Here is a 26015-nt window from a genome sequence, read left to right as displayed (position 1 = left end):
TGTCAGCTGGTAATAGAACTTCCTTCAAAGGCTTTTTGTAGGTCTAAAATAATCAGACCTACAAATCCTTATATTGCATGTCCTAAGGTATTCTTATGCAATTGCAGATTTCTCACACCTCTCATTCCTCTGCAGGTCATACCACATATGTTACAACCATCCCCTAAAATGGCCTGTGCTTCTGTTAAAATACGTTTACCACAGAGAAAAGCCTCAAATTGAGAATAAAAAAACCCTCTGAAAACTGACTTCTCTCGTTTCATTAAAAGGCAAAATATTTGATCAAATACTTTCTACTAAGTTGTCTCCAGATTTTCTCAGTGAAACTACAGCAGCCCCACCGGGCAGCCAGCTTTAGCTTCTGGAAACACCCCTCGCCAGGCTTTCCCTCGACAGGCTCGGCAGCAGCAAGGTGGCTCACCAAGGCAGGCAGATGTAAGCACAGCACATTGCTTTCAAGAGGCAAGGCAAATTGTTTCAATCACTGTGTTTGAGCAGTAAAGCACTGAAGCGATATTGCTGAAGGAAAATGAGGGGAACATTGATACAGAGGAAGGTCAAAGACGCAAACTGACATCTCAGAAGCAAAGACAATTTTTCTTAATGCCGTGTTAATAAGGGTGCAATAGATACCAATACTGTTTGCGGCTCATATAAATAAAATTGTGTGCAGTACTTGGTAAAGTGGTAGGTGTGAAGGTTTCACTTACGCTTTCACTGGGATAAAATGCAAAGTCAAAAACCTTTTGTAAGAGAGCTTCATTAACATTAAAAAGATGTAAAATTATTACATTCTTCTAGTACAGAGAGCAGTTACAAAGGTAGTAACCCTCACCTCCTGAACATCACTTTATGTTACTTGATAGCAAACCCCTGTGGAAAACACATTAAACAATATTAGCATAGAGCTTCCCACTTCACAGAGAACAGAATCTCCTCATGGTGACTAAAGCAAGCTAGAAGAAAAATGATATCACAAAAGGTGACCTCTGAATAATTTTATAGAGAAATGATAATATAAACCTATTCTCCCAAAATAGAACAGCACAAGAATTGCAGTTATGAGCTAAAGAGGATTAGTTCAATTGTCCTATAGCAAGGAGAAAGTATTTTGTTTAAAATTAAGAAACTACAAATTAAGAAATATGATTAGATTAAGCAGAATTCAGTTTTGTATGACCTTTCCCATTGACAACAGGGTATGAGTAATCTATAGAAACACCAGTCTTGTCATATCAAGCAGTGCATAGCAGCGTTAATGCTGAAGACCTTCAAGACTCCCTAATGATAAATGGTTATATTGTGGTCGCACTAGTTAGCATGCAGAGTGCAAAAATCCCTTGAGAGTCAAAATATTCCCACAAATATATATCACCGATTACAGTTTTGTAAAGTAAACACAACAGATTTCTTACAAACAAATTGAGCAATTGAAGGCAGTCTTCAATTTTATTCAGTAATCGAGTTGATTTATTTTTTTTAGAAATGGCAAGAGTACAAATTCATACCAGTTTTAGTCAATAAAAAGCTGCTTTTATAGTCTATAGAAATGCTAAACTTGTAGGCTTTAAGGATTTATACATAAATAAAGCTGAAGCTCAAAAATAGGCAAAGTATTCTTTCATTCCTGTTAAGTCTTTGAGCCAAGTTTTTTCATAAATTCAAATATTCATACTTTCCTGAAACTTCTACATTAAAAATTTTAGGTTTTTTAACTTTTTTGCTTTTCACAGTCAAAAAATTCTCAGCAACGTGGTTTTCCTATCATTTAATCTTTTCTAGAACAAAAAAGCTTTGTTAAGGGATGTTGGGAGCAGCAGCCACCCCCAGCAGCTCCCATCCAGGACCCTCCTGCCCGGCTGCTGGAGCCCAGCTGGGTGCCTGGGGTCTCTGCCCAGCCTGAGGGATGCGGCTGCCACCTTCCCTCTTACACATTCAGCCAGTAGCAAAGCCGCACACATGTCCCAGAGGCACACACGCAGACACAGGCACACACACACACACACACACAGAGGACACCGACATGGCCGGTCACACAGGCCGCCACAGACAAGGCGCTGCCTTCAACAGCACCTACATATAGAACTCACATAAAACACAAGCCCAGACAGCCAACTATCCTCCTCCTCTTCAGCTGGCAGAGACAGGCCATCAGTAGTAAAGGCACACACACGCACGGCACTCTCTGGGTTCACAAGGACACACACATTTGAGGATCCCCCGAGCACTGGCACAGCCCCTGTGTCCCTCCAACACCCCTTCCCAGATCCTGGGCCCTCTGACGTGCCCCACAGGTCCCCTACTCCCCAGCTGGTCTGCATGAGGTTTGCTAGCGAATACCCACGCACACTTCATCAGGGAGAGATACACTTGCCCGCACAGCAGCCGGCACCAGACACACAGGCTGTGACCCACTGTTCCCCTCCAGCCACTGGCGCCGAGCCCCTCACTCGCCTCACCCACACACAGAGTTCCAAGGCCCCCACTTGCTCCGGTTGGTGGCAGAGACCCCACTGACTCCAGCGGCTGACACCTCAGGCCAGGGGCACCTACACCCCTGGTCTGACTCCAGCTGCCCCACATGCGTCCACACCAGCACCCCAGCAGCTGGCACCTGGCACTTGCAGCGCTCACACACATGGGACACAGAGTGAGAGTACACAGGGGGATCGTTAAGAAAGGATTTAATCAGAAGATCAGACAGACTGTGATGACTGGGCACAGGGCTCAGTCAGACAAGCATAGTGACCAGCTCTGTTTTACAAGTGACCAAGACCTTTCTGTCTATTCCCCCTTTGTGCCTCCCTGATCCCATTCCCCTGCGCACTCCCCCATCAGTTTGTGCAGCACCACCAAACCCCTGCAACATCCTGGACCCTCAGGTTTGCAGCCTTAGCAGTTGCAAACTCCCAGTTTGCCTAGCCCATTAATTTCTGTTTGTTTCTTGTCTTTGTCCCATTATGTTTGTCTGTCAGTTCTGTGTCTCTGTATTTTGGTTATTGCTTCCCCCTTCTCCTTTTCATCACATTTGATGAGGTTCTTGACCAGATAATGTTACTGAAATAAACTTCCCACATTGCCCACACCCTTTATAAGATAGTGTTACAAACCCCTACATATGCCCTCGTACCCTTACAAGCTTCTGATTGACGTTAAGTGAAAACAAATGAAAAATGCACTTCAAAAGTAGCCATGGATAAAATTACCATGGGAGTCTTCCACCTTCTATTCTTGCTTCTGCTGTGCTCAGGCAAAGACTGTATTCATACTCATGTAGGGAATTTATACTCCCTGCATTTACCAAGTGGCTCCATTTTATTTCAAAGAATCCTTCAGGGAGGAAAGTTATACTCAGTATGAGTGAAGGGTGCTTTCAACTCAAAATACAAGGCAGATTATACTGCAATAAGACAATCTTAGAGAAAAAAAAATAAGTTTAGATGGTCCACAAACCAAAGGCAAGCATTCAGTCAACAATTCTACTTTCTGTGAGAAGGAGAATTTGGGGAGAGGTTTGCAAGCCAATGCTATAGCTGCTTCACTCTCTTTTTAAACCACTAAACCACTAAAAATGTAGAAAGTTTTTGGTCAAATGTGGCATAATTTTGAAAGAAAGCTTATTGTTTCTTTCCCTCCTCTTCCAATAGTTATAGTTACATGCACAACTGACTATCACACCTTGCAAAAAAGGGCAACATCAGTCTCTGGAGTAACACTATGCAATAGTGCTTAAAACTTTCACAGCAGCAACCCTGCTACAAAATTTAGAAGTGGTAAGCCCAGTGAGAGGATTTTTCCTGAACAGTTTTAATTTAGGAGTAGCAATGACATACTAGTGAAGGATGGCCAGGGAGTGTAACAACGTGGGCAATGAAAACACATACTGAACTGGCATCATTAAAGCTGGAGAAAGAGGAAAAACATGACATCTTTGGAGTCCTCTACTCCCCTCCACAGCTCCACAAACAGTTTCTAGACTTCAAATGTCTAATCTCCTAAAGAGTCTAATTTAATTCTTCCTCCTCCTGAAAGCATTTACTGCCTTTTTTTTCCCCTGTAATCTAAAGTTCAGAAACACTGTCAGGATGAAAGTGGGTAACAAAGAAATTATATCCAATGTTCCAAAATAAAATTATTTGATTTAAAGAATCTAGGGTGGAGCTTTTGTTAAAGTGTTAATCTAGGTAACCATCTAACAGTTAGACCAGCTCAATCCTTCTAGGCTTTTACCATGCACCACACAGATAGAACCCACCCTTGCTCAGCATGCACATTCATATTTTGCTCTAGAAGAGCTGTTTCCTTACAAAGTCCCCCAGATCCCTGTTTAACACGCATTCTGTGTTAGAATTTAATTCCTCCATATGCAAAGAATTTGACATAACACTGCCGGAAACATTCATGTTCATACACATTCCCAAAAAGTTGCTCCAAATATCAGTATTTCATAGCAATTACACTTTACAAAATATTCTGCAGCTTCTAATTGAGTCAGGCAGTTTTTATGAAGAAAGGCTTTTTTTTCCCCCCCTCTTAAAAAACACAGCTTATGAATTCTACCCACTTACTGATAAATTTGACACTATTTGAAAAATAAGGCAGCTGATTTAGGAAACAAGAATTATTCACGCTGGGGAGGTATAAATCATTAACCATTTTTTTGTTTCCTAATCTGTTCTTCATGTGCTCTAGATAGAACAATTCTGCCACCTAGAGTAAAATCCAGGACCAAGATAAAAAAAATCTTGGTGAACATGCACTATCTGCTTGACTAATTTGAAATGAGAGATACCTTCTGTGGCAAATAATTAAATGCAAATATTATGGGTTTACTAATTTTTTTTTAAGTTTTGCTACAAAATACTTAGTAGGCTGCTTGCTATCAAAATCAGCAGCATTGCCAGAGAACTAGGTGAAATATATGATACAGTTGAGATCATTTACATTTTTATTGGCCCTTTCATTACACACTTCTCCAAATATTTCCAAAACTTCATGAAGTAGTTATCCATTTCCCCATATAAATGGGATAGAATTCCCTTAACAATGTTTTAAATTAGGAATTGGTCTATTTGGGCAAATCAGGAAATTGTAACCCAATTTAACAGAAAAAATAGTTCCAGTTCACATTTCTATTTGAAACCAAAAACTGCTGCCAGTTGATATGTAAAACACTGTCCATTAGCTGAGAGAAGAAAAGTGAGCTAATGGCAAGGCAATGCAATTCCTCACAAAGAGTTTATGATCTTTAGTTTAATTTATATAAAAGCTAGGATTTTAGCATCTTATTAATATGAATTAATGCATCTACCTCCAGTTCTCCAGCTCACAAGGGTGAAGAACTGATGTCTCCTTGGATATGAGTCTGTAGGTTTAAAGATTCAGATGCATTTAAAGCAATAAATCACCCTATTCTGAGGGCTGAAAGGACATATGCTGAGCTCTTCCATAAGCAGTTATGTCAAAGTACCAAATAGCACATCATTTTTCCTCTAGTGACTGAAACACATTTGTCATAATGGTAGATGGAGATTTACTTTCAACTAAACAGACTAAAAATATGATTTTCTTCCTCTAGGTTCTCTCTCTCTCAGAGGAGAACACCCTACGGAGGGTATGCAAGGTTAATCCCTCGGCTCACCAAGCTCTGGTTGAAAAGGCATGGACAAGAATTCCCTTCAGAGGCAGGTTCAGGATGTAACCTTGGGATCACAAAGCCTTGAACATATTTGTTGCTAGAAGCCAGGAGGGTTTGCCAGATAAAGCATCTGTCTTTTTCACAGTTCTCTTCCTTAAACACCTGCTATTCCTGGAGAATAGATAGCGAGATAGCTGGACCTTGGCACAACCCATCATGGCCATCCTCATGTGGTTGTTTTTGTGATAGGAAAAGCACTAAGAATGAGTTGTTGCTGGAATTAAAAATAGCCTGTGCTTATTGGCAATAATATGTTGCACCGGATACACATAGCACACTTCATCTGAAGATCTAAGTGTTTTGCAAACATTAATTAAGCTCTGCACTGCTGTTATGATTCACAGAATGCCATTATCACACCCAAGGGATGCAGGAAAGAAACCCATTGAAGCAACGTATAGGGAAGCAAGCCCTTGAAAGCACAATGACTCCAGTTCTATTTCAGATCACATCAACCTGCCTACATCCCAGGACAAAGAAAGTGACATTAAGGATTACTTGGAACAGAGCATTTAATTTTTACACAATTTATGAAAGAGACTTTAAAAAAGGACTGGTTTCTTCTGACCATTCTTTCTTCTCTTGTCACTTGTGGGATTATATATTAACATTTCCCAGTCCTCTTATTATTTATGTTTATTCTGATCTCTTCTCTTTCTAATCCTGAGTACATTCACCTTTCTTTTCAAATCTGCTAGTCTTGACCTACTTCCAATCATTTGTCCTTTAAGCACCACATTTCCTCCAAACATCTTATCTTTCACGTTCTTTCTCTTGACATTCCCCCCACCAGAAGTCAGAGAACATTTTCCTCTCTCAATCTTGATCACATTTCTCAACACTGCACTGACCATTTCTGACTCCCTGGAGAGAAAATTGCTTTCTATTACTAGGAATAGGGAGTAAACAGGCATAGTGGATCTCAGGAACAGACACTCATTGTCCTCCACCACTTCCTTTCTTCTCCTCTCCATTAAAGCAGAAACATACTGAAGGACATCCTCAGAGTTTCAATAACCAGTGTGTTTTGGGTTGTGATAGGTCTTTATAGTATCAGTGATGGTATCAACAGGAAGCCAGCATGACTGAGCACCTCTCTCTGAAGTGCCTGTACACTAACACTCACAGCATGCAGAATCAACATTAAGACTCAAGAGGTCTGCATATGGTTGCAGGGCTACAATCTCATTGGGACCATGGAAACATGGAGGGATAGCTCACACAACTCAGCTACTGTAATGGGTGGACACAGGGCACAATGGTGGTGGAGTTGCCCTTGATGCGAGAGCACTGCAGGGATGCATGGAGCTCTGCCTGGGGATGGGTGATGAGCCAGCTGACAGTTTATGGGTCAGAACCATTGGGCAGATCAAAATTGGTAATGCTGTAGTGAGTGTCTGAGGCAGTATTGGATTTTTGCGGCCTTCAGACAACTGAAGAAGCCTCCCATGCACAGACCCCGGTCCTCATGCAGACTTTAACCACCCCAATATCTGGTAGGGGGACAACACAGCAGAGCACAAGTGATTGAGGATGTTTCAGTAGTGCATTAATGACGACTTTCTGATACCAGTAATCAAGAAGTCAACAAGGGGGGATGCTCTGCTGGATTTTATACTTACAAAGAAAGAAGAATTGATCAGGAGTGTTGTGATTTAACCCCCATAGGCATCTCAGCTCCACACAGCCACTCACTCTTTCCCTCCACAGAGGGATGAGGGAGAGAATTAGAAGGGCAAAACTGAGAAAACTTGCAGGTTAAGATAAAGACAGCTTAGTAAGTGGTGGAAAAAGAGGGGGGAAAAAACCCAACAGAACACAGAAAAAGTATACAAAAGCAATCGCTTACCACCAGCCAACCAATGCCCAGCTAGTCCTTGAGCAACAGCAACTCCTGAAAAACAACTCCTCCCTGGTTTTATTGATGAGAACAATGTTGTACAGTATGGAATATCCTTTTGGTCAGTTGGGGTCAGCTGTCCCAGCTGTGTCCTCTCCCAGCCTCTTGTCCACCTCCAGCCTACTCACTGTGGGAGTCAGGGTGAGAAACAGAGAAGGCCTTGACACTGTGTTAGCCCTGTTCAGCAACAGCAAAAATATTGCTCTGTTATCAGCATCACTTTGGTCACAGATCCAAAATACAGCACCACACAGGCCACTATAAAGAAAATTAACTCCATCCCAGCCAGACCCAGTACAGGGGGTATGACTGGGGGCAGCCTTGGCTGCAGCAACCATACAGTGTATAGCTCAGGATCCAGGGAGGAGGGAACAAGGCTCATAACAGGATCCTGAACTCCAGGAAAGCTGACTTTGGCCTGTTCAGGGACCTGCATGGAGGAGTCACATGGAGGTCCTGGAGAAAAGAGTGGTTCGGGACAGACTTTTTTTCCGCAAGGATTGCCTTCTCTAAGCTCAAGAATTGTCCTTCCCAATGTCCAGGAAGTCAGGACACCTGCACAGATGAACACGGAGCTCCTGACAAAACTCATCAAAAGGAAACACAAGGGATGGTAGCAGGGACAGGTGACCCAGGTGGAATACAAAGACGCTGTCCAAGTGTGCAGTGATGGGGTTAGGTATGCCAAAGCCCATCTGAAGCTAAATCCAGCGAGGGGCATGAAAGGCAATAAGAAAGGCTTCTACAGGCACATCAACCACTTAAGGAAGACTAGGGGCTGTCTCAGCCTGCTGAAGGGGGTGCACAACATATGTTGACAGCTGGCATGGATAAGGCTGAGGTACTCAATGCCTTCTACGCTTCAGTCCTTACTGGCAATATCTGCCTTTCAGGTATCTCAGGTCCCTGAGATCAGTGGAAGAGTCTGGAGCAAGGAAAACTAACTGTCAGTAGAGAAGGGATGCAACCACAAGTGTTGAGGGAGCCGGCCAATGTCACTGTGAGGGCACTATCAATTATCCCTGAAAGGCCATGGTGATTTGAGGAATGTTCCTGAGGACTGGAAGACAGCAAGTGTCACATCTTCCAGAAGCACAAGATCTGAGGAACTAGAGGCCAACTGACTTCACCTCAAACCCTGGCAAGGTGATGGAGAAAACAATCCTGGAAGCCATTTCCAAGCGCATGAAAGACAGGGAAGTGACGAGTCAGCATGAACTTACAAAGCAGGAATCATGCCTGAACAGCCTAATAGCCTTCCACAATAAAGTGATGAACTCAGCAGGTGAGGAGACAGCAGTGGATATGGTTTATCTTGACTTTAGCAAAGCTTTTAACAGTCTCCCATAACTTTCTTATAGACATACTGACAAAATACAGACTAGGTAAGTGGACAATAAAGTGGATTGAAAATTGACTGAACTTCCAGGCTTTAACAGGTTGTTGTGATCAGCAGCACAACTGGAGGCCAATCACTAATGTTGAATCTCTGAAGTTGATACTGAGGCCAGCACTGTTTAACCTCTTCATTAACAAACTGGAAGATGGAACAGAGCAAACCAACAAGTTTGCAGATGATAAATGATGGGTAGGAGTGGCTGATACACCAGATGGGTGTGCTGCCATTTCAAGGGACCTCAACAGACTGGAGAAATAAGCCAACAGGAACCTCATGAAGTTCAGGAAAGAGACATTTCAAGTTCGGAATTTGGAAGAAATAATCGCATGCACCAGCACAGGCTGGGGGGCAACTGAAAGGAAAGCACCTCTGCAGAGAAGGGCCAGGGGATCCTGGTGGACAAGAAATTGAACATGAGTCAGCACTGTACCCTTGAAACAAAGGCCAACAGTCTTCCAGGACTGAGGCTGATCCAGGCTTCCACCCTGAGGCTGATCACACACTCGTACAGGTTGCCCAGAGAGACATGGTGGGGTCTCCATCTGTGGAGATACTCAAAACTAAACTGAACAGAGTCCTGAGTAACCTGCTGTACGTGGCCCTGCCTTCAATACGGGTGCTAGATTAGACAGTCTCCAGTGGTTCCTTCTGATCTTAAAAGTTCTGTGATTCTGTGATCCATGTTCTGGTGACTAAGGTAAAAATAAGATAAAATAATTTTTTTTTAAAAGTTTAAAAAATAAAGTAATAAGAGTAATAAAATTAATAAAAGTAATAAAATAAAAATTATAAAATAAAAAACTGACTGTTCCCCAATATGTTTCAAAAATCAACATGTGGGAAGAGATCAGGAAACATACACTAACTGCAAATCACCAGCACGTTAAGCCATCAGTCATCTTACCCAGAATAAGATCTCAGAATACTTTTGAAACACTAGGTGGGTTTAACTGAGCATGCTGAGTTCCAATGAAGTCAAGCTACAAGACACTCTTTCAGGAAAGGAAACACAAACTCCAGAAATGGGGACTATGATCTAGCAGAGTACATATGTTAACGTCTTCAGCTAATGAGCAGCAAACAGGATAAGCTTGAACATTCCTCTCTCGTATTTGTGTGTACTCCATTCTTTTATAGAGGTTTTTAGAATAACTAGCAACACAGATGTGAAATACACATCTTTGTTGAAAGTCTTTGTGATGGTTCCGTACCACTTATGCTTTACATTGTACGTACATTTGCGTCTTTTCCTTCCCCCCATCATGTCACTGTATGAAACTCCTTGTTTAAAATGAAGGAAGGTCAAACCTGCTTTTTATATTATACTCTTTCCTGGGTTTTCCTTTTACTTGCCACTCGCTCCCCCACCCCCACCCCCACCCCACCCCCAAAAATGAATAGGTTAAGAGTATCCTGAAAGATAGAGCAGAGCTTAATGTAGCTTTGAAAAAAAATCAACACTTCTCCTTGCAAGAGAAGAGTTTTATGCCTTAATCTGGTAAATTACTATCTAGAATTCAGAACTTTCAATTAACAGAAGCTTAACATTTATTCAACCCCTTGCAGGAAGCCAGTCACTATTGCCTTTATTTTACAGAACAACTGAACTGTCTAATTAAAAGTCACAAAGCAAGTAAGTGACAAGAACTAGATTTCAACTTCCTGTCTGAAGCTTAACTAAATGTATTATTTTATCTATTTGTATTCATTAAAGCAAAGATCCAAAGGTATCAACCTTTTGTCGACACTCACCTTTGAAGGGCCAGAAAACAACAGAAATCTTTCACTTCAAAGTGACAATAGAAAAAACAACAGAATTTTCCACTTGAAAGATTCATGGCTCTAAGGTGTTAGTGGGAATTTATATGGATCCTTAGCCATATATTTATTTTATGCATATATATGTATGTATATAGAAAAACACACAATTAGAGGAAGTTGAGTTTGAAGCAGACAATGTCAATCTTCTTTTACGGAAGTTTTTTCCTCCTGTCTTATTACTGTGAAGATTGCTGTGCTAGGTAGTAGCTATTTCATTTAGACTGAACCTGGCTGAGCTGCTCTGGGTTGGGTCCTGTCAGGGAAGGCCCTCAAAACACACAAAGCACAATCAGTAGTACACTAGGTAAAGCGATCAAATACTAACTAGGAGTGCACTGGGAAAGCTCAGCTGGGACTGCTTTATCTGGCTGCTGAAATGGAAAAAAAAAAAAAAAAACCAAAAAATGAAAATAAACAAAGGTTCACGAAAAGCAGCTTTGAAAGACGTGTAGTTTTGTAGAGTATTTCCAGAGCAGCCATCACCACATAAGATGAAGAGGGCTGTGTAGAGAAAGGTTCATGAAGCAAACTTCTTCACAGTTGTGAGCAAGACGTTACTGCTATGTTTTATCACTGAAAAACAGAAATAAAGGACACCACACCACCTCATTTTCACTAAGTACAGGTAAATGATTTACAATAGTGAGTAGTATATGTAATAAGTTATATTCTTACACTACAAAGTGCAGTCTCATACACAACAGTCATTTTCTATGTATTTCTACAATCCAATTCTACAGTGCTGTGGAGGGAAAGTGTAAATAAACACTGAGCAATTAAGGCTTTGGTTGCACTTCCAGCACAACTTAGCAAGAATTTGCTAGGTTCAGCTGACCATACCATAGCACCAGAGATGGGGGCAGAAGTGTAATAAAACTTTAATAATAATCTTATTGGAAGACAATTTGGAAGAAACACCCATGGTTAACTTGCATAAACTATAATTTAAAGTTGGCAAGTTGATGGAGCACCGTTTAAATATTTCAAATTTATAGGATACTATTTTAAAATAACTTAAAAACCACAGGTGTTGGTAAATCTTTCTAATGTCCATACCAGTAAGCTATAAAAATTCAAGGAGGCTTCCAGTTATAGTCACAATCCAACAGTATTTTCCTGAAAAGTAATACCAATCTGATCTTTGACTTCCTGCATTTTCTATTATTCTCTCTCCCCCAATTCTTCACTGCTTCAGCTATACCTTACAGTAGAATACTGATCAAAGCAGGTGTTCTTTGCTGCTACAATCCCCTCTTTTCTGTCATGTGAAAGCATCCACTGATAGGACACACAGATTTCCCTGAAGTCTTCAGCAGGCAAATTATGAATGTGATATATCATGGACACAGCACTAAAACAATGATTCATCAGTGCAGTAACATCAAGAAAAAATAAGAGGAAACAGCTAGTGTTTCAGCAGAGTTCAGGCTGCATTTAAAAGTGAGGGAACTATCTGTTTAATTTCCAAGTCTTTCTGTTCAATTGAATGTTTGACTTCTCCCAGACAGGGAATACAGTAAGAAATAAAAGGCTTTTTCACAAACAGCTACAAAATTGAGCCGCCTGCCTGGTTCATATAATTCTTTGTAGAGAAGTCATCCTCTAATGTGCATACTAATTTTCCCTTGTGAAAAGGAGCAGCAATAATACCAACAAGTTGAACGTTAGCATATTTGCGACCTAGCTGTCAAATCAAAATGTGTGAATTACAGTGCTGCTTTCTCCATTGATGTTCAGAATTTAACATATGCCAGTTTACACAGTGCTTGGAGATGAAGAGCATCTTTAAAGGGATGGAAAACATACACCCCCTTCTCCCTCTGGAACAAAAGAAGAAAATTAACGTTTGCTTGTAATGCAACAAAATCAATCACAGCTCTTTGATAATAGGTTTGTCTGAGCTCCCCTGGAAAATAGGACACTTGAGAATTCTTAACTACAGTAGATACAAATCCAAAATAGCCTTTGCAGTTGCAGCTAATTAGTGCCAAGGCAGGCTGAATTATTTCCATACAAAACTCAGAGCAGTTTGGTTCTACAGGAATACTGAAAGATCTGGCAGAAGCCAAAAAGACAAGATGATCATTTGAACCAAAATACATCACCTTTTACCTACAGACGTGTATGGCAGGTAAGCAGCATGAGGCAAATATTCTTCCCGAGTTTGACAAAGAGTATATCTAAGAATCTAGAGAAAGGTATGAACAAGTATGTGTTATTGGGAATCTTAATTTTAATAGCTCTAGTTAAAACAGGGAGCATAAACAGCAGAACTGTATTCTCTGCTATACACTCAGGAGCAAGGCATGGGGAAGTATATGGTCTTTAGCTGTGTTCAGAGAAAATGATAGCAGGAGTTTCTGCTTTTGTGCAGCTCTCCTTCACAGGACTTCTGCAGGACCTTTATTTTTAAATTACAGGATCTCCAGATAATTCTCAAATTATTACTATTCAATGTTATTAATAAGGGCTCTCAACAGCAAGAGTCTCTTCAGACATGTGGAGGAGCCCGGTTTGGTTTTCTCTTTAGCTTGCTCTAATGCTGAAGAATACACTACATCTCTCAATACGATGGATTCAAAAAGAGCAACGTTAGCTCTTATAAGAGAAATTAGCATCACAGCAGCTAATGATTACCTTGCACAACAGGCTATACTTCAAACGTCTTTATCGCTGTATTTTCTACACACCAAATTCCAATCCTGTATCACACATGTTCAAGCTGATTTAGCAGCTCAACACCAAATTCTATACTGGGATGCCAGGTTTCTTTCTCAAGTTCTAAATTACATCTAGAGCATTCTAGGGATAACGTAACTGACATTTCTAACATGCATTTATCAAAATTGATCATCTAATCACTCTTCTACACTTGTTTATACATATTCTGTCTTCCCCATCTTTAATGGGGTTAAATACTGATAAATCTAACGTGGAGTCTTGAGGTGCCTTCACTGTTACCATCAGCAATGCAAACATATTACTCTTTTTAGTTTCTTAACTGTTGGCTGCTGTCATGAACATTTTCTTTCATAGCCCTTTGCAAGAGAAAGTACATTTTCCTTTATTCATACTACTTTGGGAAATTGAAAGACAAAGTAATATTAATTTTTTTCTTCTCAAGAAAATAACCTGATTCAAGACTGCAGTAACTAGAGCTCTTTCAAGGCTTTTTCTTAATTTATATTGTCATGATTTAGATAAAAAAAGCCTCGATATTTTGGTGAATGAGAATTTTCTCCACTCCCTGCAGAACCTCAACTAGTATACGTCTCTATCGCTAAAATTAGCAATGGCACTGAGTAGCTACAGCAGTGGCCTCAGACATGTGATCCCTAGCAATGCCCAGTAGCTCTGACCAGACCTGCCAGGAATGAAGTATTCCAGGCTTGACAAAACAAAATTCCAATAAAAAACTTTGACCTTGCCAAAAAACTTAGGTTTGCCCTTAACATGAGATACACTGGCAACAGCAAAACAGCAGAGGTATCCCAGGCCTGACTCAGACCATGGAGATTGCAGAAATACACTTCAGAGCATAAATTGCACTGCAGAAACTTTTCATTCCACAAGACAATAAGAAGTCAACCTTACTTCACAACATAACTTCCTGTTGAGGTAGACGCTAGGAGTGATGGGTTGAGCCACTTGTCAAAAGAAATCAAGATCACTGATACACAACTAATTGCTATATTAAGCTACTTTACACTAGAAAAAGCTTGTTTTAAAAGGATGTGTTCTTTCCTATTTGAAGTTTCTCAACTGAGGTTTTTGGACTTGTTTTTTGGGGGGTTTTTTTGTTTTTTGGGGTTTTTTTTACTTCATATTAAATTCGGAGGTTTTGCTGTTTACAAATCTGAAGAAATACATCAAAGCAGAAACTACACAATTAAAGCACGCCTTTGGCTGAACAATTCAGCAATGTCTAGACATATGAATGCAAGGATTTTTTATAAGAAGTGTCATGAATCTAATTAGAAAAAGTTCACAATCAGACACCCTTAGCTTGTTAGGTACTGGTGATACAATAATTTTATCAATTTTCATCAAAACTCAAGTGTTTCTCATGTCTCTGCCACTTCTTCCACCCTAGACAGAAATTAATCAAAATCTCTGGCAATGTAAACTACAGTTATCCAGGCTGTTAGATGCTCTAACTAGGCAACAGCATACTAAAAAAAGGAAAACACTTTAAACACTACAGGGTTTAGTGGTTGGGGTTTTTTTCTTGTAGATATTTAGGGTAGTCACCTATCTTGGAGCATTCCTGGCAGGTAACATCAGATATACCACTGGACATAGAATGTTGTCTCTGATGTTTGTCTTTCTCAAATTATTTTATCTAAAATTGCTACAAAAGGATTAACACATTCTATAGGTTGAGCAGAAAGCAGAATGGATTTTTTTTTTTCCCACAAAGCAGTACTCTGATTCACAATCCTCTTTAGGATTTTATCTCTGCACCTTAAAAATGTTGTATTTCATGAGAGCAGGAGTAAGGGGTTGGGGGGGAAGAGTGCTTCAGCAATTACATAGTTCGTGTAGTCTGTGAACTTCCCTTATATATACCTCAACTTTCCAATCATTCTTCCAGACTCCTGCGTTTCTGAGTACAAACAAGTAATAGCATACTCTTTCTCCTGTGCCCCCGTTCCCAGCCTCTTTCTTCACCCACGCATTTATTTATATGCTTTCACCCGCATGCTGTTTGCGACTTACGCTTTCTGGAATATTTTCCTCTTGCTAAACCTCCTCTGTATAAAACCAATGAGAAAAACTGGAGAATGAGTAACTTTGTAAGATGTAAGTAGTATACAGAACAAATGGAAATCCAGCACGAGTTTCAGAAACTACTTCCAGAATATTATCAGCCACTAGCTTAAAGATAAGACCTCTTAGAATACAGACAAACCCTGACCTTCAGAATTTAACTATATTTTAGATTGATGAATTCCCCATTTAACTTCCTCTTGGAAACACTGGGGTAAAAGTGATATAAGTGATTTGAAGTACAGAAGTAGGAGAGAAACAGGATTTAAGCAAGTACTGCAGCATTAAACTGATAGGGAACTCAGTTAAACTTTACTTCCTTGAATAAATAAATATTTTTTGCTTTATAGCTACATTAGCAGATACTTAGTAAATCCTTACAAGGCACTTAAAAAGAACAAGGAGTATGGGAGACCTTTATGAAACTGACCCTGAACTGGCTTAACCAGAAGTACTCTATCCCTAGGAATAGCTCAATGCCCAAAGGACCCTACAAGAGATTTCCTGTCGCATTTCAGTCCTATTCCACATTCTCCATCCCACCGATGGCAAGCAGGATGCTATAGAATTTCACAAGCAATGCCATCAGCCAGTGGAATTGGTAAAACTGTTAGTTTAAAAGCCTAAATTTCTCAGAGTAAGGAAATGGACTGATTCAACAATAATCAAAAGCAGTTCATCTAGGAAAAAAAGGAATACATTACTTCAGTGACTGCATACCAGCTTGCTGAAGTTGTTAATTAACCAAAGCTCAGTAATATCGCACAGGATTAGAATGCTGTGTGTTTCACTTGCTTGGGTGCAAAGTCCCGCAGTAAAATAAGACATTTCTTATAAGCTATGCCATAATAGCTCGATCAAAATTTTCAGGATAAAGTAATAGTAGGTCCCCAACAGAAAGGTGTTTATCTCTCTGAAGATGCACAGCTGATTTAGGCTTTGCCAGCCTACATGCTTTTTTCCATTGATAAACAGTTTAACACTGTTTAATCAAGAACACTAAGGACAAATTTAAGTGAAATTAGTGACCAACTGACACACAGCAAGTTATTACTTCTGAAGACAGCTACAACTGAAAATAATTATATACAGATTGAATTACCAATATTCTATTTTTATCAGGAAAAAATAATTTATTTTGCTCTACACGTTTTCTAAACACTATTCACATTGATCCCATGGTCCACACCTGTATTGTCACTTACTCATTTATCTCACTGCAATCCCGTCACCTCTGCATAGGTGAGACTTCTGCTTACAAGAGAAGCCACTTTTAAAAAGCTCTTCTTGATGTATAGCTAGTATAGCTAGTGCTTCTTCCTTCTCAGAGTTGCTACAAGTTAAAAGGAATTTTGAACAGCAGCAAGGACTTTTAGGGGTTTTTTTCTGTAGAGAGCCACAGGTTCTCAAACTAATCCTCATGCTCAAAATTATGAGGCTATACATTATTCCAACAGCCATTTGGAAAGGCTTTCCACCTTGTTGGGAAGAAAATAATCAAAATCCCAAGTCTTCAAAATATGAAGCAACTTAAACTCAGAAAGTCTCTTTCCAGCAAAAGAAGTAAGACTCAGGATTTCCATTCCCAACTGTAGCACCCTAGCTGCCAAATAAAACTGTCTCCACCTTTCCCTTCCCAGTAATATTGCTGTCAAGCTTTAATAATAGCATGAAGCAAAGAAATACTGGCTAGAATCCTATGCAGAACAAAGAAAAATTATCCAAAGTTTAAATAAATAAATCAATCAAAGTTTATATACTCTGGAAACAGTCTAAGATGAATTAACATTACATAACATTGTCACTAACACAGTTTCACTTTTCAAAATGGAAGTCAGATTTATTCAACATTAAGTGTAACAACACATCAAAAATCAATATCCACTTATAAAATAAAGCAAAGTAACATGAATAAACACAGGAAAATACTGTCTGAGACTCTCCAAGCAGGACATTTCTCGTAAGACTCACAGGAAAAAAAAAATGATATTTGTTAATATGCAAACAGACTCAATTCCCAAAAACTCGGGGTTTTTTCCAGTTGTAAAGCAATATATAGCTAATGGGAGGTAAAGTAGAAAGGGGAATGAAATGCATCATGCTGTACAACATCAAAGAAGTATTCCAACTGCATTTGTGTACAGCATTAACATGCAGTAGATGAGGTTAAAAGCAAGTACAGTGTGTATATAGTAGAGAGACAGAAACTAGTCAGTCTGAGGGCTTTGCTTCTTTTTTTAGTTCAACTAATGAAAACAAAGAGAAGCTAAGAGCAAACAGAGGAAGAGCAGAATCTGCATGGAGAACAACATCTCTTCCCAGAACAGTAAAGCATCTTAAGTAAAGTTTAAGTTGTGCACATATTTACTTGTCTTGGTCCTCTTCTTGATATGTCATTGAAACATACCTAGATCCAATGACGGGCTTTATGCAAATATCTACATTTTTATAAAGCTGTAATTAAACAAAACAATACAAGTCATTCAAATTCTGCTAATCTTTTAAGTCAGGCATTAATATGCTGAACACTCACTACAACTCAATGTTATTTAAATTAAAAATAAAACCAGGGCAAGACATCTCCCAAATAACCTGACTGAAATGTAGGGTATTTTAATTATTTTTGTTGCTTGGAGGAGAGCAGTGTGAAAATACACATGCTACCCATTTCATTTCATTAAGAACTATTTAAACAATTCTTTCAGACAAAAAGCTGGGATCTTTGTTGGTTCTAGTCAGTTCACAGCTGGCAGATTTCTCTTGCCAGTCTTTTTTTTTTTTTTTTTTAACCAGGAATTTTTTTAAACAAACCCCCAAGATCTCCTATAGCTTTTGTCAGCTATTGAAAAGCAAGCAAGCATAGCGCACATGCAAGTTATTAGAATTAGATAGCCAAATATAATTAACTACAAAGTTCCAAGCAGTAAGTACATCTACATTCCCCTGGGGAGACTCGGTCTTATTGGGAGATGGATTTGAAAGCTGATAACGAACACAAGTTACCTGGTTCACTTCAGAAGTTCTCTGCCTTCTACCTGAAGACTTCCAGGAACCCACTTTACCACCTAACAAGCTAATAAACTAGTACAAATATTCAAGATTTTAATTCTGTTCAGTAAGAATGGACTGATGGCTGACAATTGAAGACTGACTTTTGTAGGGCTGGACATCCTGACCCTAATTTTAAATGAATTCTAGTTTGAAAATAATCGTGAAGCATCAAGATACAAATAAAAAGCAAAGGGGAATTTAAGAAGGATAATTTTACCACTTGTACGCAAATTGCACCAGTCAATGCTGTACTTAGTTCAACTGAGGTACAGCAGTGTTTTTACAACAACATCCAACCATAATCTAGCCTTTAAAAGCAACTACCTGCCACTTATCTATTAGTAATTCTCAGCTGAAAAAAAAAGTCTGAATTCTAAACATGAACATGAATCAACTATCAGTACCCGTTTATTATTTTAACAGTAGAGGGATCACAAAGAACTGAGTGTAATTAAAGGAATGTAAAGGAGAAAGTCTTAATTCAGATGTCATTAGCACATACTAAAACAAAACTGACTTTAAGACATGCTACTGAAATCACTATCTGAAACTGCTCAGAGGTCTGGCAACCACATAAGTTAGTGCTGTAACTACCAAATTTAATGCTGGGTCAGAAATGGGACAGAAATATCAAGGTAATGCCCTGCAGAGTATGTCTAAAGAAGAAAGGTTTTTTTCTGGGATAAAGAGTTACTGATCTGAAAGCTTTGAGACTGAATGTACCTCTGGTCTCCAGCAATATAAGTCATGAACATCCCTTAGTCTTCTGACTTCAGGGCAGATGAAATACCACTTAACTGTTTTTCATTCTCTGCAACGAGCAAGAGGATTTTCTTTTTACCCTGCTCAAATGTGCTTTCATTAACATCTAAACAGAAACCGACCTTCCCACTTTCAGTGAAGCATTAAATACACAGAACACACACACAATTTGGTAAACCTGAGATTCAAAGTTGTAGGGAAAAAAAAAAGAAAATAAATCCATTTTATTTCTGAAAGACTGAAGTGGATTGATAAGTACTGCCATCTTGCATAAGTAATGTTAGATGCAAGAGCATCTGGGAATAACAGTTTAAAGGTTAATATTGTTACAATTGATATTAATTAGTGCATTCTGTTTATGCAAAAGAGGACTAAGTGGAGTTTCAGATCAGCACCATCTCTGCAGGGCTGGAAGGGAAATTCAGCTGTTGAAAATGTGTATGACACTGTTGAACTGCTACTGAAGCCTCAAAGAATGGTTACCTAAACATTTACATGCTGTCAGACAGTCAAACTCTACTTGCAAAAGCCTTTTTTGGTTATTGGTTATACCAACATCTGTGTTTAAGTCACTAGTAGAAAAGTTTACCAGCACACAGAATCAGTCTTAGTAGGCTTAACCATTATTCAACAAAGATGCAACATCCAGGATTAAAATGCCTACAGCAAGTCAGAGCAAGCAGTGTTTCAAACATGAGATAGTAATGCATCACCTTAGTCAGTGCAACTGGAACAGATTAGGAAACTGTTTTCACCCTACTTAACATATTGTACAAGGAGATAAGCAAATGGTAAAGAGGTCCAAGAACCAGTAATTCCTCTATTTGGCTTCAAAAAAAAATTATTTTTTTTTTAAATTAAGCATTCAGTCTATTTACATTCTTCTCCCCTGCTTGTAAGTAAATGAAAAATAAATGCTTCTTTGCATACATTATAAAATTAAGGTAGTAATCCCTCTCCAGCAGTGTATCTTGGAAATGGAATGAAACTATCCTGAAGCTCTAAAAGTTGGTGGTATGAGAAATACTAATTAAAGCTAATCTCTCCCCTGTGCATGCTGTTTTCCCATAGATTGGGAAGCAAAAGGGCAAAATCTTGAAAGCTTCAATTTCTAATTAATTTTATCTTTCTAGGCTTTCAATCAGTCATAAGTTAATGTCTAACTCAAGCTGGCATCCATAAATATCATAAGAAAAATGAAGTCAAGTATCCTTGGCTTCACTATCTTCAAGGCTTCCAAATGAGGAACTGTATTCTTATTACAACATTATTACCTTGACTGTGATGGAGAATCTTCCCTCTTTCATCAAACTGCCCATCAGAAAGTATAATCTGCTACCTGGGTATCAGTGGAGTGTAATTAAAGGAAAGGAGTGGGGAAAGAAAAGGTGACATATGCCTGGAACTGCCAATGAGCAATTTTAAATTGCAACACTGAGCAGGGAAAAAGAATCAACTTTTTAATCTCAAAGTCCACTGTAAGATGGTCAAAAGCATTCCCCATGGCAACCAGAAATGCCTTTCCTAAAATTTTTACGCTATTAGGAAAGAAGTGTCACACAGCTTTAGTAAGTATTGTGGAAAGGTTTGGGTTTGCTCAGTTTTGGAAGAATTGGCGGGTTTTTTCTTCTTCTTTATTACAGAACCACACACTTGACACTTCTTCCTTTTACAGGTGAAAGACTTAAATGGTAAACTCTTCAGGGAGAAGCCTTCTAGGCAGCTTCCACAAAGGGGCTGCTGTCCTGACAAAAGACTCTAACAAAATATTTAAAAAAGCAAAGATCCTCATCATCTGAACAATACTGGGGAACTTAAAATAGAACATGGATTTTAGCTATAAAAGCTTAAAAATACCCCCACTACTCTGATCACAACCATTCTGAGTTTAGAGCTTAGGAGGTCCTCAGCCACTTAAGGATGATGACACTAGATAATTGTCTCAAATGACTGACATGTCTTACAGAAATCCTAGTGGTTGGAATGCTGGCTGGACTCACCGACAACCAGTTCAAGTTACACTGTTAAGCAAACGGAGGAAAAATAGAGGACCTTTAAAAGGACATCATCTCACTTCTGAGATGTTGACATATGCCAAGTACTTCAACGTTAAGACTGGATTTGATGTTTGCCAGTGAGGATCTACCCTAGATCTCAACATCCCTTCACAAAAGGATGCTAACAGTTTGATGACGAGCATTTCTAAAGTAGCCATAGTAGGAGCAATCTAAGTTACTTAAATTGTGAAGTTTAGGTGGCAAGATGTGTAAGGAGTCTATTAAAATAATTTTAAAAACCCCAATTCTATGAACTTAAAATTAGTTTTTGCTCCAATACACAATACTCACCACTTCTGACCATATTAACTTAAGCTTTTAGTACTACAACATTTATTAAGTAGCAGCTATAAAGTTACAGGACAGCTGGTGATAAGCTGAGTGTTGAGAGCAGTCTGTGCTCCAAAGGTTTGCCATTTTGAAGCCAAAATCTATCACTACGATAATTTCATCTGATCTGCTCATATAATGTCCTATTTTTTTCCAGAAAACAGTTAAATTGTGTATTTTTAAAAGATACTTAACAAAATCACAGACAATGAAGACTCCAACACCACCTCTATTTCAATTTTTAGTTATACTTACTACAGAAAACTGAGTTTGTCTGGTTTGGCTTCTCAATATTTGAGCTTGGCTAACTTTGATGTCAGGATTAAGAAGTGCTGTCCTCCCACTCCTCAGTACCAGATATTTTTTTCCACGTCAATATTTACTCTCCAGTATCAAAACATTGCTTCATCCTCTTTGGTAATGAGAGACAGGGTTCCTCAAACCTCACACTGCAAGATCTACTGTCCAGCCTCAGATCTTACTTTAAATTCAACTATTGCTAAAGCATTCTCAAGTGCAGACATGAAAATTGAACATTTTTCTGGTAGTAGTCTTCTCTATGCTGTTTGGGAGGCAAAATTAGTTCCCTACTTTTATGTGGTTTTTTCCCTTTGTACATGTTCAAGTACTTCATCAGTCTTCTAACTACAAGGTTCGGCATTGAGGTGGTTCTCCAGCACAAGTCTTTCTGCATTGCTGCCTTTTTTTTTTCCTACCATGTACAGAGTGTATAAATTTTGTTCGAAGAGACCACTGTTACCTTGTGATTATGTTACCTTGTGTTACCTTTTGCAGCTATAGCTGCTCAATCTGATGATTCAGAGAATAATGGAACAATATCGTGTTCTCGTTATTTTCTATTCCACCAATTTTTCTCTTCTACAAACTTTACCAAACAGTTGATTCCTCCTATGCTCTTCTGTATAGATGACAAACAATTGCTCTTTGTTAGACATTAAAATCCTGGATCCCTTCTGTTCTCTTACAGAATTAATCAATGTACCAGGACTTTTAAGGTACTTGCACATGCAAGGTCTCCATCCCATTTTATAACCCTCGTCCTCTAACCGTTTCACTAGCCACAGTAAATGCTTCTGTTAACATCACCACTGCTTCTTGAGGACGGAACACACACATTGGTTATGTACAGTGGAACCTAAATAGAAAATGCTAGAAAAACACATGTATCACTTGATTTCAGTTAGCTACAGGTTTTGAAGGCTCCTTACTAGAAAAAAAATTTAGGCAGTCAGTGAATTAATTCTTTCATACAGTACGGCATGTACATATTGGCAAGAAGTGAGCCTCTAATCACAGGTCCCTGGCAGCAGCACCTGTTACTGAGGCAACTAGAATACCCCTATGGAAGAGCTGAAACTATTTAGTCATCACTGGGTAAACTGCTTGTGTTCACTAGAGCAAGAAGTATTTCTTTGGAATGTACCTCAAAAGAAATTCCTGCTCAGTATTAATATTTTCGAACAAACTGAATAAAAGGCACTGTTGCTCAAGCAGTACATTTGTTGTCTCCAACTGTTAAAAAAAAAAAAGATGTTTTTGAACAACTAGCTACTGTTGCCCTAAGAAGGCTTCCTTGTTACCTCATAGTAATTTCATCTCTCCCTATAAAAGCTTAACATAAAAACTGCTTTTATATCAAGTTGTCGAGTCTCACCATTATATTTATCTTTATATCTAAAATTATGAATTAGTATAACAGTATGCATTATAAAATTATACCATTTACTTCAGACATGTCTGAACAGCTAAATCTTCAAACTATACAAAAATAAAGTGTATGAAATCTTACAAAAGGAGGACATTAAGACATTAATAGCTAATCCAAAAAAATAGAATAATAACTTATACACAGCATTAAGCATAAGCAAGGTAGCCTACAACAGTTTTCAATTAACAGGACCTCTGAAACATGTCTGAAACAAGCATCAGCTAAAATTGGAACATTCCCAAGCACAATAATGTTTCCAATTTATTATCTTTACCACAGTACAAACTTTCAGAAACCAAATGTCCATTGTCGATCAATCTGTAAACAAAAGCTACAATCCCCCCTCCTTATTGTAAGAGGGTGAATATTTTCAGTCCTCAGTCAAGTTTCATATCCATCACTTGCATAAGGAATCAAGAGCCTCTTCTCTTGTTAAATTACGCTTTTTTTTTTTTTTGTCATACAGCCTGCAGTGAAGTAAAATCACAGTGAAAGTCCTGGGAAAAACATGATCTTTACAGCAGGACTTGAACCATTCTAATAATAAATGCATCTAACAAAGCTTCCCATAATAAAAGCATGGCATTTCCATTTCCAGAAATCAAGTCAATTAGAAATCCTAAGTTCTACTTAAAAACCCCAAAAGATCTAAAAGTGAAAAGATTCATCTTCTCAGTCAAATACAAGTCTTTCAGTTTCACTTGCAGAGAGACTTCTCCAGTCTGTAAAACAGTAGTGCAATTCAATTAGTTCTACTTCTTTTATTTTTCTTAAAGTCCAGTAGATAAATGTCCTAGCTCTATGGAAAGATAGGAAGATGCTCCGGTAAACAAGAAACTTTGGCAAGCCCAGAAAGGCTTACTAGTCCATTAAAGCTTAGAAGTCCAGAGTGGCTTAAAAATGGTTTATGAATAAACTAAAAAAAAACAAAAAACAAAAAACAAACAAAAAAAACCCCCAACAAAATTAAAAACAAAAACCACTAAAAAAGACCAAAAAAAAGAAATAAATAGGCAGAAATGAATGTAAACTGTCTGAACTTTTTAATGATTTCTCATTGACAGCTGGCACGACCTTTGACAGTACAGTCAGTTAAATATAGTTGACCTACAGAGCATTCCATTAGGGCATCCAGTCTGGAATGCTCAAATGGAATTACATTCCTAAAGATTTAAAAAATAGAGTTCTTATAACATTACTATAGGTTTCTTCTGCCCACCTCACTTACACTTCTTCTTAAAGAAGCTTTTTATTTTCGATGGCTTTTTGTTTTTTTCACCATTTTGGTACAGGTCCTGTGGGATGCTACTTATCCTAGGGACAGAAGCAGCTTCATGGCTGGGTTTACTATCACTGCTGGCTGAAGAACACGAGGTGTGCCGAGGCTTTGGGACTGGGATCCCAGTTGAAAGCTGGTTCATGCTGCAGGACTTCTCCAGGATTCCATTATAAACTTTGCTTGCAGGACTGAAGATCATACTTTTAGTTTCTGCCATGCCTACACAGTCAGGAGAGCCCCTAGAAATATCTGCAGTTAGAGAAGAGGAGTCTCCTGTAGATGATTCCTCCAGTGAGAATTCTTCCGGGGATACTTTCTGAGGAGAAACTGTCTGGTACATCTCAAGGCTTGCTGGAGGAGACTGCTTCCTTCCAGTGGATGAATTTAAGGAGTCACATTCTGAACCTGTTTCCTGTACTTCCCTGAGTCAGAGCAAAGAGAGGAGAAAACATAATGAAACTACTATTTCCTTCATGCAGTTAAAAAGGAAATTAATTTAGAATCAATAACATTAGTCTAAAAGCACCACCCACACTTTTTCTTAGTATTTAATTAACAAAAAGCTTTAAGTTAAACATTTTCAGTTACAACTTACATTACATCATTTTATTATCTAAACTTAAGATAATCAATTTGTGTGATCTTGTTTTTGTGGGCAGCAGCATCTGCCCAGAATCAATCATTTGTATCTCACTTCACAGAACAAAAAATATCTTTCTGGCATGGGAAGTCAGGAAAGTTATGAAATGAAAGAAGGAGATTTAAGCCTATCGTATACAAAAAGTTTCTTCAGGACAAGTGTCCCTACCTTTCAACAAGCTCATTTGCTCCTTCCAAAAGGAATTTAACCTTTTCCTATGAGGCCATGTAACAAGAGTAGGTACACGCTCAACATGCTGTAAGAATTGTGTTACCATCCATCTTCTCTTCGCCCAGTAGCTGACATTGCTTTTGATCCTAGTTTCAGATGTAAAAGCCAGTAACATATTGTAATGGAGAATCAGGGTTAGTTCAGTGCACCCTGGATTGTAACATTACTTAACTGTATATGACATGTTAGCTATTTACATACACATACCAGACAAGAACTCTCTCTGTTTACGTGGACTATATTAATTTATATTATCCTATAAATTACTTTAACTTTGGCTTGGCTCAACGTCTAATTCTAAACTGTTAATCTCAAATAATCCTATCAGAGTTCCAAGTGCCGTTCGCT

General features: G+C 38.7%; 1 protein-coding gene across 3 annotated transcripts in view; it reads right to left on the bottom strand.

The window, feature by feature from the left end:
- Window positions 1-17401: 17401 nt before the first annotated feature.
- STIM2 (stromal interaction molecule 2) overlaps window positions 17402-26015 on the bottom strand; it is an 81911-nt gene continuing 73297 nt past the window's right edge. For 2 of the 3 annotated variants that reach the window (XM_074822302.1, XM_074822304.1), the window contains one exon: window positions 17402-25218. In XM_074822302.1, the coding sequence (XP_074678403.1) occupies window positions 24738-25218 (481 nt within the window). In that variant the 3' untranslated portion in view covers window positions 17402-24737. Of the gene's footprint in view, window positions 25219-25604; window positions 25754-26015 lie in introns of all 3 variants that reach the window. The other variant, XM_074822303.1, reaches the window with a different exon arrangement.

This window comes from Strix aluco, chromosome 4 (genome assembly GCF_031877795.1).
Source record: "Strix aluco isolate bStrAlu1 chromosome 4, bStrAlu1.hap1, whole genome shotgun sequence".
In the NCBI taxonomy this organism is placed as follows: Eukaryota; Metazoa; Chordata; class Aves; order Strigiformes; family Strigidae; genus Strix; species Strix aluco.
The sequence above is the reverse complement of the archived record's forward strand: the minus strand, read 5'-3'. Positions and strand labels throughout refer to the sequence as shown.